The sequence below is a fragment of the Haemaphysalis longicornis genome, unplaced genomic scaffold (assembly GCF_048455015.1).
Source record: "Haemaphysalis longicornis isolate Haplotype H1 unplaced genomic scaffold, Haemaphysalis longicornis Haplotype H1 scaffold_12, whole genome shotgun sequence".
NCBI classification, from domain to species: Eukaryota; Metazoa; Arthropoda; class Arachnida; order Ixodida; family Ixodidae; genus Haemaphysalis; species Haemaphysalis longicornis.
This window is the reverse complement of record NW_027526225.1, coordinates 32493530-32509428: the sequence shown is the minus strand read 5'-3', so window position 1 is coordinate 32509428 and position 15899 is coordinate 32493530. Positions and strand designations below refer to the sequence as shown.

General features: G+C 46.4%; 1 protein-coding gene across 2 annotated transcripts in view; it reads left to right on the top strand.

Annotated features, from left to right (window-relative positions):
• LOC144162552 (receptor-type tyrosine-protein phosphatase T-like) overlaps window positions 1-15899 on the top strand; it is a 616771-nt gene that overhangs the window by 68306 nt on the left and 532566 nt on the right. For both annotated transcript variants that reach the window (XM_077693138.1, XM_077693139.1), the window contains exons 7-8: window positions 458-583; window positions 3631-3912. In XM_077693138.1, the coding sequence (XP_077549264.1) occupies window positions 458-583; window positions 3631-3912 (408 nt within the window). The remainder of the gene's footprint in view (window positions 1-457; window positions 584-3630; window positions 3913-15899) is intronic.

Below are 15899 nucleotides of genomic sequence, written 5' to 3'. Positions count from 1 at the left end.
TTCGTCTTTTCAGCAGCCTACAGCTGCTTACTGAGGTCAGAGCTGTCAAAATCTCTGTCTTCAGCCCAATAGAAAGACACGGAACTTGATCAAAGCCTCGATTCAACTGCCATTGCAAGACCAGTTGATAGGCCGCTCAGAAAATCGACACCATGTCAACAAGTTGAAGACATACTCCTATAGTATTTCAGCTGCAAAAACATACGCCTCCTTGAATATATGTGTGCGCGTGCTTGTGCGCGCGACATCACAGCAGCTGTTGTACACCAGTAATCAATAGGGGTTTGCATATTTCAAAGCAAACTGCTAAAATATATCGCATGCGGTTCTACACAGTCATACAGCAGTAGAAACGTATCTTAAAGTTGCAGGGAAGTAGAGAGATGCAGACTATTATTAACTCCGTTCTGTATGTGCCTTGCGAAACTTGTTTACCGCGTATTCTCAAAACTTCCAGGGACTTATTACCTTGCTTTATCACGTCACCAGTGGGCCCAAGCAAGAACGAATGTGTTCTGGTGCCTGGTAGAAAGATCTACCCTTTCCAACGTCGGTTCACCTGCTATGTTTTACGGACCAAACGGTAAGCACTCCCTTCACTGGAGCTTTTCTTTAACTATAACCTTTTCCGATGCAACTTGTACAGCTTGTAAACTACTGTCGTTTACTACCTTCAGCTCTTTGACGACAAGTGTAAATGGTGTTCCGCAGGGGCTACCCTCCACCTTTTCTTGTGAGCATGCCCTTGGAAAACCAAAATATCCTGCAACCGCTAGATATTCGTACTTCAGAGCAATTCGAGTGCGGTCTGCTCAGCTGTGACCCGGAAACTCAAATAAAAGCTGTCCAAATGCTTGAAGATGCCGACATGGCTCAAGGGCTCGTGACCGCCACTTGGGTAGAAAAGAATAAGGAAGGCTCCTGCCCATCCCCTTCCTTACTTCATTTTCGGCGCAAACAAGAATTTTACTTCTCTCTCTCTCTCTCTCTCTCTCTCCTCTCTCTCTCTCTCTCTCTCTCTCTCTCTCTCTCTCTCTCTCTCTCTCTCTCTCTCTCTCTCTCTCTCTCTCTCTCTCTCTCTCTCTCTCTCTCGCTCTCTCTCTCTCTCTCTCTTTCTTATTTTTCGTGCGTACAGTTTTACCGACCTGGTTTGGCTGAGTTTGAGCAATTTCACAATGGTCTTTAAACATGACGTAGTGTCCCACCCCTCCTCACAAAGGTGCATAGATCATAACAAGAAGTGACGGGATCTCCTCACCGAACGCAAGGATCCCCTAGAAGCGCAAGCCTAGTCTTGTGCCGAGGGTAACTTGATCGATCGAATAGCTGCAGCACCGGCGCTCTCCCTAACCGAGTAAAGGCGGGTGAGGCACATGGTGAGAAGAATACACGGGGCAAAATGGCTGAATCCCACACCTAGTCACGACGGCTAGTGCGTTCCAAGAATGTAAACTACTGGAAAGAACCTGCGGTGTTGGAGCGCGAAATATAGATAGAGACTAAGTTACGAAAACCAAAAGGCCCAACTAGACTGCCATTGTCGGATTTACAATAGTTGCTAAACGTAGGCTGGCACTCTACGTGTGTTGGGCGAGGAGAAAGGAATGGTTGGCGCGGAGAGCTCAGTGAATGAGGCGAAAGCTGAGCACCAACATTATCTCGCACTTCATAACGTCCACCAGAGTGACCTCCATAAGTTCGTTTTATCAAGCGTATCAGAGTTATCAGCTTATTGTTTGACGACGATCTTAAATCTAAAATCGCGTCTAAAATCGCTTAAGCATGGGTCCAACTCCTGCGACTGCCCCCATGGCCGTAGGCAGGAGTTTGTGTTGAGCCGGGCAAACCCATTGCATTGAGTGGAAAGAGGGAGAGGGCAATTGCGCGTGGCAATGTGTTCCTTGGTGGCTTGGGGATGAAAAATCCTTTTTTGCATCCCCCTGCCGACGGCCATAACTGTCACCGTGTCGTCTACTCAGTACACGACAAAAAGGTGCGATACTTTTGATCGGATTCCTCCAGCTTAAATCCCGGATATTTCAGTGTACTAAACCCGGCTCTATGTATCATTATCGTGTGGATGTTAACAAAAATAAAGGAAGCTCACACTAACGCGTGAGACTTGAAGGTAGCGAAGCTGTACGCCACCTTTAGGGCCATCGCGACGGCTTAATTTCACGATTGCAGCCGATTTGCTTCTTCGCTGCCTCAACGACCTTTACTCCATTTTGTTTCTGTAGCAGCGAAGAAGAAGCAAATTGAAGGAACAGAAAGAACGAACGGAACGCGCACACTTAAACTAGACGTCCCCAGGTACGACGTGTACCCTATCACGTGTTCTGTGTCGAGCAGGTGGTGTGATTCCTCTCCCCACCATCACAGCCGAGAATGAGAGATTAGCAACGGCTTATAAGACCCACATAATTCCTTCAGCCTCTGTTACTGTTCGGCCTCTTTTACTGTACAGCCTTTGTTGCTGTTTTTGTTGTTCTTGTTCTTTGTTTCACGTTTTTTTCCTGGATTTACGGTCACTGTCACATGACTAATCAAAAAGTGTAACCGGCACAGGCGCTGTCATAGCTACCCCTGAAACATGTTTAACCTGCGCACAAAGTGTATATTTATATGTAAATAAAGTTATTGTTTGAAAAGAAATCCACTTCGTCGACAGACTAAAGGCTCCGTTGCTGAGCAGAGACAATTGATCACGGCTTTGTAGATTGCAGAGAAGATGTCTTTTTCCGTGTCATTTTGCAGGGAACGCTCAGGAAAGACCTGAATATTACGCCTTTCTCAATCCGATTTTTGCCGTTTGGCTATCCTGGTGACCCACACTATCACATGTTTGTGTTGATCGGTTTATACAGTCTGTGGCCATGTCGTTTACGTGATAGGTATGCCAAGCCACCAGTATCAACAAAGTCATATTTCCGTGAAACTGTGGCATTTGTACATAGTGTGTGTAATTCGCATGACCAACCGCCTGACTGATTCTCTCTTTTAAATGCTTGTCTGTGTTTGCCTGAATTTTGATGCTTTTGTGCTCCTCCTAACTTCAGGGTATTCTTCTGTTTACCCGCCGCGGTGGCTCAGTGGCTAAGGCGTTGCGCTGCTGAGCACGAGGTCGCGGGTTCGATTCCCGGCAGCGGCGGCCGCTTTTCTGATGGAGGCGAAAAGCAAAAACGCCCGTGTGTACGAGATTTCGGCGCACGTTAAAGATCCCCAGGTGGTCAAAATTAATCCGGAGCTCTCCACTACGGCGCGCCTCATCGCCTGCGTTGCGTCGGCTCGTTAAACCCCACAATCAATCAATCAAGTATTCTTCTGTTTGCTTGACTATGTAGTCCTCGTACTGTTGAGCCTCAGCATAATATCCAATGTAATAACGAAACAAAGAAATACGGTCGTAGCCGAGTGGGTAAGACGACTGGCTCTAACTCCGTTGATCTACCTGACGCAGGTTACAGTCCTGCCGGTGATTTTGTTTTTCTTTATATTTTTGTGCTGAGTTCTGTGAAACGCAGGAATCAAGAAATTTCTAAACTTCTTCTCTGTTAAAAAACTAATTTCGCTTTTCTCGAATGTCTTTACAAGTCTCAGTGCCGTTATGTATGTTTGTTTTTCGTGCAGCCAATCCCACTTTCCTGCCCCAGAAGTACTTTGTGACCGCCAGCTTGCACGACTATGTAACTCTACGGGTTCAGGCTGTACCCGGAGAAAGCGCGACTCTCACTGTGGCTTACTGGGCCAGAGTTGACTCTGCGGGGAAAACTTCGAGGCTCACCACCCAAAGGGTCCCCTCTCAGTGGAGCATACCAACAGTCGACCTGTACCACAGTGGAGTGTACATTGCCCAAGGCCCTGGTAATGCGCCTGGAAAACGTCGGGGCGTCTTCAGGGTGATTGTTCGCAGTAAGTATCTCGCTGTGCTTACTTTGCGTTGTAGAGCACGGAAAGGCACGGTAGCGCACTTTCATGCATAATGATTGTGTTAGGCATAAAATTTGTGCAGGAGTACCCGACTCCGCTTCATTCGAGTGCACATTACCGAGTAACTCGGAGGGTAACTTACTGGCGATGGCTGTACCATCGTCACCCAACTCCCTACGCTGGCGAAGTGTACCCTCGTGTATTCATTACATCAAATGCAGACGCTCTGGGCGTTTGCTTGAGAAAGAAGAAGTCCATCGAAGAGCACGCACGCTGCATGGTGCCCCGCCTTGACCAGCGCCTTTATGCTGTTTCTCTGCAGATTTCCTGATGTACCTGGTATTATCTGCTTCTCAAAGTTACTCCCGGTCGATTGACGCAGTTCCAATTACATCGGGACGTCCACACGCCAGCAATCGCCACTTGAAGACTAAACCACGTAGCACATCCCACCTAGGCCGTCTATGGCCACGGTGAAATCAGCCGCAGCTGCAGCTGCCGCGGCAGCTGATCATCTGCCGCCAATCAACTGTCTTATATTATTGCGTCAGCAGGACGCCACATTGTGCCAGCCCGAATGCTTGGGAAATTCACCTCCACCGTAGTGACTTTTGAAGGCCCGCACGTCCCCTTCCACAACCGGTTACAATCCTTCGCAACGCTACCATGTTCGCGCGTCCTGCACGTTGCGAGTGCAAGCCTGCCTAGGATAGATGACAACATGCCTCTGAACGGCCGGCGTGTGAGCGTCGCGCTGTCGGTGATTCAAACTTCGGCCGCGGCAAACGCTTCGTGCAGCGACTTGTCTCGGCGGGAAGACGCCGCAGCGGAGATCTCCTCGTTCCCCTCTATCAGATTCAAAAAGCCCCGATACTGCCCGCCCTCTCGAACTCTGGAAAGAGGGTTGTGTGTTTCTGTGCTATGTTCGCGCCGTGTGCAAAAAGTACCGGTAGAAGCCGTGGAGCCGTTACGGCGATTCCATAAAAGCCGACCTCTAGGTAGATAGTTCTTTCGTTTTTGAGCAGTAATTTCTTGTGGTCGCTCTGCTCGAGTCCTGTACTGTAACCTAGCCCATAAGGGTATTTTTTTCTGTATTGCTTCTGCTTATCTCTCATCAGTAAAGCAGTGAAGTTTGCCTTCGGCTTCTGGTCGTCGTTTCCAAAGCAGCAACTTTGGTTGGCCGCTCTTCACCACGCTACCACGCATAGCGGAGGCGTTAGAGCCTGGTTTGGAGACGCCTTCCCGTTTGTAACAACCAGCGGCGGGATGGCAACGTCACTATAATTCGCCCGCATGGACTGCACACTCGAAGCCACCCGTATCGTCGATCGGTTCAATGCTGCACTTTGTGTGGAGCCATCGGCAACCGACGCAACGTTTGTCCGACGCCTGACGTGACCGTATGTGCCCAGTAATGAACGTGACCCTCCCAAAGACCACATCTACACATCTAAATGCAAATTATGCGGACTTGCCCACCCAACCGCCAGAAAGGAAAGCAGAAAAAAAATTCCCCCTCCTCCGCCACCTGTCCACGCACGGGAACGCCTCGCCAGTGGGGAAATGCTTTCTTCTCGCAAGCCCATCTAGGTACATTGAAGCGTGAAGTCCTCTAGCATCGCAAACAACGTTCACGAATACCAGCCAATACAACACGCCAGTTCGTCGTTCATAGTTGCTTCATCGATACCAGAATCGCGAGATCTTCTCCCTCTCCCAGTCCAACATAACACCATGTCGGGAGCGACTGATGACCCTCGTCTTCAGCAATTAAAACAAGAAAACGCCAACCTCACGAAGCAATTCGATTTGCAGACGATTCGCACGCAAAATCTAAAGCGTCGCATCGAAAAATTACTGACCACCCTAACAGCGCAGCAGGTGGTACCGACACAGCGAGCCCATGACAGAGCAACATCCCTGACCACAGCGCGGACCACATTCAGCAATACCGCGTCTTCTGAAATAGAGCGCATTGAAAAGCTCAACGATACCTGGGCCAAATCTATGGAAGACTGCATTGCTACCCCTGAACAACGACAAGAGGATGCAGAAGTACTGAAAAAGAACAAAATTCACAGCATATCCACGGGGTGAATGATGATGAGTGGGCGAAGCTCCTGAGGGGAAATCATCGGTAAAACCGTGACTCTTCAGTGAAAGTTCGCCCACTACATCTGTGTCCGAACATAACGTCCAGAAAGTCTCGCTTAAACCGCGCGTCGGCACCTTGGGGCTGAGCTCGCCTGATTCGTTTTGCAGACGCCTCACGAGCTCTCACTGCATCGGGGTCTGCCTGCGGATACGCGCGCTTTCTCGCCGCTTCCCGTTCTCTGACGTTTTGGAGATCCTCTCCGCGCCGCAGCCGTGCCGCTTCGCGTACGGCAGGGTCCTCGCGCCGTTGCCGTGACGCTTGGGCCTCTCGTTCTGGAACGCTGGGATGTTGGCGGCATCGTCGCGCAGCCAGACGACACGCTTCGGCCTCCCGCTCTCGTACGGCAGGATCTTGGCGGCGGCGTCGCGCAGCTTCACGGAGCGCTTCTGCCTCGCGGGCTCGCACATCTGCAGCCTTATCCATCGGGCGACTCCGAGCGCGCGCCAACAGCGAACGGATTTTATTACAACGCTCCCCGCCATCTAGTAAACAATCCAAGAACTAAACTAGAGGTAGCCACGCCATCTAGTAAACAATCCAAGCGCATCTTTTCATCATATACAAGTACCGCCATCTAGTAAACAATCCAAGAACTAAACTAGAGGTAGCCACGCCATCTAGTAAACAATCCAAGAACTAAACTAGAGGTGGCTACATATATACGTCGAGGATGGACAGACCCACGCCCTAAGGAGCTTCGCCCCTAAAGCAGCAAGAATGTCAAGCATCATTGCCCCGGCAATTCGACCAGCAGCCGCACGGCAACCAGCCAAGCAACCCACCTAGTCAATCGAACAGTGCCATGACCACGGAGAAAGAAGTATTTGAGGAGGGGATTCTGCCGTGCTGGGACAGCGCTGGTGGGTGGCACGTTAATGTCACTACCTGGCGAAGAGGAAATGCAGCTTTCGGAGCAAGACAACAGGTAGCGCATCGAGCGCGTTACCATTGTTCAATGTTCTTGTACGGACGCGACGCACAAAACTCGCAATATTGTGAGCATCAGGGTTGTGTATTGAAAATATTCCCCCTGAACCTGGCATCATCATCATCCTATCTGGTGACCGAGGGGTATGCTGCTCGATCACTCATAGCCAGCCGCCCATCGTCATTATCATCTGCGGATAATCATCATCATCGGGGTTCGGCTTCCTCGGAACGTTCGTAGTCAGCCAGCTAATAAACGGGGTCTCCAGGAACAACCCATCTCTCAATATCATCGAATATACTGTGAAAATGGCCAGATTCTTTTCACTAAAACACATAAACAGGAGTGGTGGGCATTTTAACAGCAGCTACTATTAAATACTGCCCTAGTTACAAGCCGTACCATCCTTGAAATGAACCACTAGAAGGAATCCGACGCTGCCGACGCTGCCGTCGCTCAACGAGTGGTTTACTCTCGTCACTCTCGCGGGCGGGTTCTCAGATTTGCGCGCGCTTTTCATGTTGCACAGGCAGGGCTTCGAAGGTCGGGAAGTCTGAATATGAACTAGTGGCATGGAGTATAAAAACCATCATTCACTGGAACTAATCATACTTAAATTCGAAACCAGATGTATTTCTTTGTAGGTTTCGCGTTCTAGAAAAATCAAAGCCCCTTTTTCTTACAACAACGATGTTTGAAACGCGAAGTTTTCTTCCACCGCAAACCGACTCAAATAAAAGTTCAGTCGCACGAGAGATTCGTCGGCGTCGTCTGCTACGACGGCAGCCGGCTACGCACTGGCAAAAGTTATTTTTTTTATTTTTTTTATTTATTTGCGTATTTATTATACCCTCAGGGACAAATAACATTACAGAGGGGAGTGGTTTACATTGAAAAGACGTGGTTCATGGTGAACAGAAAATAATAGAATACAGCGTTACCACGATTACAATCTGTCAGCGTGCTAATATTAAAAATACATTAAGCGGATCCTCAGTATACAGTTCTAGCTAGTGTTTCATGAAAATGACGGTTATCATTAATAAACAAAATTTCAGGGGCTAGCTGATTCCATTCATGGTAAGAACGAGGCAAGAACGACTGTGCAGCTGCATCAGTACAGGTGATAATGCAACTTTGTGACGCTTATCGAAGCGATGGGATAGATAATGGGGCTGTGGAATGAGTTCGTCGTGCAAGATGGAATGGAGGTGCAAGTTATGAAAAGTTTATAGGCAGAATACATTTCTTCGAGACGACAAAGTAGGCAATGATAGATTAGGTTTCATTCCAGATATGCTGGCAGTGCGATTGAATTTGAAACTATGAAACGTGTCGAATTATTATGAACTAGTTCAAGCGATGTAAACAAGTTGTGGTAACAGGGATCCCATACCGAAGAAACATATTCTAATTTAGGTTGAATTCATGTTTTGTAGAGGGATCATTTTACTGAGAATGGAGCTCTAGAAAATTTACGGCGTAGGTACCCAAGCGTGCGGTTAGCGTTACTGATTATCTGTTCAATGTGCAGTGCCCAAGTGAGATTTGATGTTATGTGAACGCCTAAGTACATGTAGGAGGTAGTAGATGCAAGAGGTATGTCATTTAGATTGTAAGTAAATTGACTGCAAAAACCTCGGGGCACGAGCGTAACTTTACAATTAATAATGATACGTTCCATTCACCATACACGGCACCAGTTGGCAACTTTTTTAAGGTCTGAATGAACTATACAGTAATCATTTATATTGTTTACCACACAAAAAATAACGTATTCATTAGCAAATAGATGAATACTAGAATTTATGGGACAGAAAAAGGTCATTAATATAGTTTAAAAATTAGAAAGGTCCAATTACTCATCTCTGAGGAACGCCAAAGTGTTATGGGTAAAATTAGAATTAAACCCATTTGCATAAACAGATTGTGAGCGATTTGTGAGGAAGGATTCAATCCATTTGAGCACGTTAGGATCAACATTAGGTTGGCTAATTTATGAAGTAATAGTTTTTTACAGTCCTTATGAAATGCTTTAGAGAAATCTAAGAAAAATCAATCACCTTGTAATGAGTTGTTCAAAATACCGTGTAATTTATCAGTAAAACATATAGGTTGTGTTTCACAATAGTATGACTTGCGAAAGCCATCCTGAGCTGTGGTGAAGAATGAGCTGCTTTCGAAGAAATTTACAAAGTTTGCTAATATTACGTGTTGTAGTAGTTAACAGAACGTACTGGTTAGGGAGATGGGGCGATAGTTAGTGGGGGAACACTTTCTACCAGATTTATGAATGCGGACCAGCTTCGCGATTTTTCATTCAGTTGGGAGAGTAGAAGTATCAAGTTATTGTTGGAAAACGTTAGCTAATATGATGGAACTTAGTTCTACGGTATTCCTTAAATATTTGGTATTGATAGAATCGTAACCAGGTGAGGAATGATTGCGAAATTTATTAATAAGAGAAGTGATACCAGGGACGGCCACTACTGTTGGTGGCATAGGGAGCTAATTGTAGGGAAGGGTAGTAGGTAGCGGAATGTCTGAAGTTTTAGAAAAACTGGTAGCAAATGTGTGGTTAAGGGCGGTCACACATTGATTTATGGGAACCGCGCCACCGAACTAATCTTGCGATAAAATGGAATCTTCTTTCCAGGGATTTATAACGCGCCAAAAGGTTCTTACATTTGTTTTTAAGCAGGATGGTAAGTTGGGCAAGTTGGTAACGTTGTTTTTAACATAAATGGCAGTATGTTAGAAATGAAGTTATTTTTGGAGTGTTTCAGTTTTCAGACTTAATCACTAGATGCGGTTTTATAAGCGGCCCATCGTGCGTTTGTTGTTGAAAACTTACCTGAACGATAAAGGCATGACCTTTAGAGTGACGCTATATCACGGGGATTGTGCGTTACTGGCAATGGTGTAGGTTGGCATGTGCTTTATGGTGGGGCGAATAACTCCGACAGCAAACATATCCCAGTTAGACTGGACGGTACGGTTGTTAAAGTCGGTCAGGAATACGTCAAGAAATTCGGATAATTAACTATTGATGGCACTGAAGTTGTCTTTTCTGTTGTCGAAAATCGTTTTTCTTGATCTAGTGCGTCTTGGAGGCGTGGCGTTTATGTCAAAGATGAGCAGTAAACGGTCAGCAATACCTGGCAAGCAAGTAATGGTTGAAGCATAGTCTGGGTGGGTAGTTAAAATCAGATCAAGGGTGTTTGTAGTGTTAGATGACAATCTGGTGTGTTGAGTAACTAACTGCGACAACGACAAGACTAAACAAAAATCTAGAAAATCTTTAGAGAGCATTGAAGAGGGTGATAAAATCGGAGAAGTATGCCACTTGATGTCAGGGAAGTGGAAATCACCAAGGAGGAACAATGGATAGGATAGAAATAGACTAATAACTATATTGACAATGTAGAGGACGAAGATGGCGAGCGGTAGCACACACATATGAATATTTTGATATGATCGAGCGGTATTAAGGAAGAGACTACTTGTAACTCACTGCGCACATCAATGATAGACGAAGGAATATTTCTTGAAACAGGTCGTAAAACTCCGCCACCTCTGCGCTCCGTCCTGTCGCCACGATACACTGTAAAATCCGACGCGCTTACAAAAATTTCAGAATAGGGTACATGCGTAGGAAGCCAGGTTTTGTTTAGTGCAGTTATGTGTGCGTCTTTTGCGTCTTATGTGTCTTTTGCACTGGATAATAAAATGCGTTTGTTCAAAATGCTTTGTATATTAGTGAATAGTAAAGAAACACGAGGCGTTGTTGCTCGACCACTGCCCCTCGCGTTTAGCTAAGCTTAAAAAACATCATTAGTGTGACCGGAGCTTCGGCTATTTTAGGGAAGTTGTTACGACGAGACCGGTCTTCCAGTTCGTTTAGACGCAACTTTAATACGTAATTTTGTGTGATTAGTTCTTCAATTGATAATTCCGCGGTAGATAGTGCGTTAGTGAAAGTTTTCCGGATCGTTGAACTTGTGTTCAATTTGATTCAACTGGTCTTGTATACTCGTCATGGTTGTTTCAATTACTTTTTGGCTAGTTTTAATAGGTTTTACTTCCGTAACTAATTCATCTTGACTTTTGGAACTTTCCATTGACCCTACATGAGTGTCTTTGAGCAGTTGAAACAGATCTTACGTCTTTTCAGCAGAGTTATCGGACCATGGATCAATTTCTAACAGTGCTTCCAACACAGTAATAGGCCGGTGGTTGCTTTCTATGTCGCCTGAACCCCGCAACAACGCGCCATAAAAAAAAACACTCAGCAACCGCCTCACAAAACACCCGTGGGCACCGGAACATCAGCAAAAAAATGGTTCTAATTTTTCCTAGCGTGTAATGTATACTTGTTACAAACCTGGATGTTGAAAAAGGAATCACGCCATATCCACGGAATGAATGATGATAAGTGCGGCGAAGCTCGAGAGGGGGAGATCATCGGAAGCCGTAAATCTCCCGTGAAAGTTCGCCCATTAAATCATTAAGAAAGATGTAAGACTGTGTGCGTACATTGTACAAATCAACTTTCATTTTGTTCTTTTATTTTGTTCTTGTTCGTTTGTTGTTTCGTTTCTTCGTTTGTTCTTTTCATTTCGTCGTTGTCATGACTGGATTGCGAGGTCCCTTCATTACGACGGCTTTATGATCTGTGAAATGAAGCGAGAGAGTTTCTTGTACTGGCTACAATGGGAAGTTTGCAAACACTAAGTCTATACACGTTCCTCGGATCGTGGTAGGGTTCATATGAATACATCTGAGTGCGTATTTGAAGAAAGAACTGTTATTTAGGGCGAACTTGTGCCAGAACATGACGACAGGAAACGAGCAAAGGTCCTTGCGTCTCGTTCGATCTCCGAGAACGACTGCCTGCGTTCGTGGCGTGATCTCTTGCGTGATCTCCCCCTCGCAGTGCACGTGCGCTCGCGCCTCCGTTGGCGAACACAGACAAGCTCGCGCTCCCGGTGCCGAGTTTGTGCTGCCGGTTGCAGCCGGTTCTTGCGCGTGCAACGCGGCCCACTTTGCGACATCTCCGAAAGCATGCGGCGGTCACGTACCACGAGACACAAGGGATGGACAGACCCATGGCTTTAGGAGCTTCGCCCCTAAAAACACGGTTGAGTGCGACGTTGTTGGCACTGCTGCCGCGCCCACTGAAGCCTGCCGGTGGACGCGCCTCGTTTATGTAGGCCGGAGAAGATTGTGTGGTCGAGTTGCGTCCACGTTCCGGTGTCGACGAAACTTGCGTTTTCACGATAGCCTCTGAACTGCATGTGTGCGTAGTGGCTGTTTCCAGTCACATTTTGCAATAGTGAGTACGAGCAGGCGGAACACCAGGATACCAAGGGCAGCCATAAAACGACGAATGCAAGCAATGCCTGGATGTGGAAAAAAACACACGGTTGAGTGCGACGCCTGCTCCAGTGCCCAATAGTAGCTCAACAAAGAAAGAAGAAGAACGAAGAAACAATATTTAGAAATAGAACTGTCGTTCATATCGCAGGAAACACGCATCGCTGTCTTTCTACGCGGCCCAACATTCGCCCACCGTTATTGCGTTACAAGAAACGGAGATGAACAAAGTTCCCCACCAATGCTACACAAGTTACACCACGAATCAACAAAAAAGGGCAGCGACACTTGTACAGGCCAGTAAAGCGCCGCAAGTCCACACTCTGTCCACAACCATTAACTCACCTTCGTTGAGCTACTCCCGCCGAAGCAAAATCACAATAGCCTGTTCCTAGTATATATCTATAGCCCTCCGATGGTTCTCCTTAGTGAGATTGACCCCCTTTTTAAAACCTTCAAACAGCGCACAAAAGGGCACGCTTTCATTATAGTAGAAGACTTCAATGCTCAACATTCGGCTTGGGGCTATCATAAGGACAACAAAAAGGACAGAAACTTTACGGTGCAATGTGAAGTACTAGCGTGCATTTGGCAATGCTCCAGACACTTCGACCAGGCTATGGAATAGTGTTTCTCGAAATAAAACTCCGGATCTCACTTTAACGCATGGCTTGAAAAGAGAATGTCTCTCAGAAACGTTGGCAAGTCACCTTTACGTTATTCAGTCAAATCCGCGTCATCACACTCAATCACAAAAGCTGGGTAGGAATACCGTGAATTCTCCCAACGAGTTGCATTCAATCAATTGAAGATAGCACACACAGAATGGTAGAAATTGTTCAGCAACAAACAATGTAATTCCTTCTCATGCGAGATTGCCCTGCTGTAGATTCTGATCTTTTGCACCTGTGGGATGCCCAATGGGGTTTTATTAAACGATGAAAAAACCGTAAAACAGACCACAAATTACGTTTCAGAATAGCCAAATTGACGCACGAGGCCGCCGATTATGCTAGAACTCTAAGTCATCAACACAGGGCACACTTTTGTACGCAATTGCAGGGAACCCTCGGCTCCCGCCGCACGTGGCACCTCCTTCGATTCCTCATGGGAAATAAGTAGTCAAAGTCGGCCACATCCCACCAGTTAAGGCGACTTATTCATAATTAACCGGCAACAAAGGCGGAATTTCTCTATGGTCCCCAAAAACTATAAAAAGGCAATGGTACCCAAATCGCGCAGCCTTTCCCATAATATACGGGTGATTCCAACCCCGAATTGGATGCACCCTTCCCGGAAGCCGGAATTCAAGCCATAGCCTCAAGCCCTACCCGGAACACAACACCGGGAAAGGACAAAGTTACAAATAAGGTCCTCCTAAATCTCCAAAGTGAAGCTTTAGAAGCTCTATTAAATTGCATTATTAATCATTGGATTAAGAGAAAAATACCCTCTCAGTGGAAGCATGCCGATATGAAACTCCTTCCAAGGCCTGTAGGAAGCCATTAACACCAGCGAACCTAAGACGTATTTCCCTAACGTCCTGTGTGGAAAAATGTTTTAAAAATATCATATGAATTCACTTCCCATCATACCTTGAAGATCATAATAATTTTACAAATACCATGTATGGCTTCAGCCCACACGTACCGACCAAGGACATACTCATCCAAATCAAACTGGCACTGAAGTGAATTTGTCATGCTCCCGTTTCTGCTTACACGGCGTAGACTGCCTCAAATAAGCACACTTTTTATCGTTTTCCGGGCGATAAGGTGGTATTTATTTTATAAAACCTGAAAGAAGAAAACTACCATGCGCGGTTTGCGGAAAGGAAAGGTGCTTCTTGAATGGACAATGTCCAAGAATAGCATTCAAATAAGTTTTGGTTTCGGTTTTTTCAAACAACGTGCTTGCATCGGACGTTATCTTTGAATGGGCATCCTCGATATCTCAATTTTCGCCATACCGAGCTTCTGTAGTGTTTTCGGCTGTAACACGCCTCATATAAACCTACCGGAACGGCTTTGAATCGCAGCCATCACTAGCCGAGGCCTACACAGTGGATGAACGCCCTCCACGTCACTTCATACGCTAAAATGTCACGCACCTTTCCCCCATTATTAGATCTTTTCTCACTCATGCCTGTATCCTAAAAAGCGTGTTCCCACCAGGCCAAGGGTGTGCTGAATCTGGCCAGTGCCCACTGCCCGCAAGCTGCTTCAGGCAGCAGCACGCCAATGAGAACTCGCTAGCGCGTCAGTGTCAGTCTGCGCGCGTTCTGTGAACTCGTTCCTAGACCAGTGAACCTTACTGCCCCTAAATGATCAACTCAGTATAGAAAACATCGCCCAAAAACGAAAAAATCAGCCTACAAAAAAAGATTGTATCCTAGGGGATTCGAGCTTGCAACTTGCAAAAAAACAAGAATAACCCTCCAGACCACTCAGCCACGAGCCAGCGCTGCCGAGGTTGGATATATAAGGTATATAAAGTACCGCCAGTTTACACTTTTATTTAGTTTTAGCATTTCTAGTACCTTAGGTGACTATTTGTTGATAGCGCTCGTGCAGTAAGCGTTCCCCAAACTATAACAATGTCTCACGTGTCGCAATGCATTTCTTAGACGGAAAACGTTCGCAGATGTGTGGTCGCGCTGCTGACCGTGGTTGGTTCACCCAATGCTTCCTGCACCCCAGTTTTACGCTGTACGGTAAACGTTTCAGTTGATTTTATTTCCTTTGTACCCATATTAACTTCGCTGACTCTTCTCCCGCCATCAATTGGCCTTAGATTTTTTCACTAGGGTACCAGTCAGCGAAGCGTCTCATGTGCGCTTGTGCAACGCTTGTGTGGAGTAACCTGTACTTTGGGCTTGAAACAGTGTACAAGCAGTGTACAGGCAGTGGAAGTGGTAAGCGAATATATCTACTTAAGTCAAGTTATTATTCCGGACCCCAACCATGAGGCAGAGATATATAGAAGGATAAGAATGGGGTGGAGTGCATACGGGAGACATTCTCGATAATGAATGGCAGCCTACCATTGTCCCTAAAGAAGAAAGTTTATGACAGCTCCATCTTAACGGTACTCACTTACGGGGCAGAAACTTGGAGGCTCACTAAGAGGGTTCAACTCAAATTGAGAACTACTCAGCGGGCAATGGAACGGAAGATGATAGGTGTAACATTGAGGGACAAGAAGAGAGCGGGGTGGGTCAGGGAACAAACGCGTGTTAAACACATATTAGTAGAAATTAGGAAGGAATGGGCAGGGCACGTCATGCGAAGGCAAGATAACCGTTGGTCATTAAGGGTAATATAGTGGATCCCTAGAGAAGGCAACCGCTGCAGGGGGCGGCAGAAAGTTTGATGGGCAGATGAGATCAAGAAGTTTGCGGGGATAAATTGGTCGCAGTTGGCACAGGACCGAGATAATTGGAGAATAATGGGAGAGGCCTTTGCCCTGCAGTGGGCGTAGATAGGCTGGTGATGACAGTGTACAAACTAT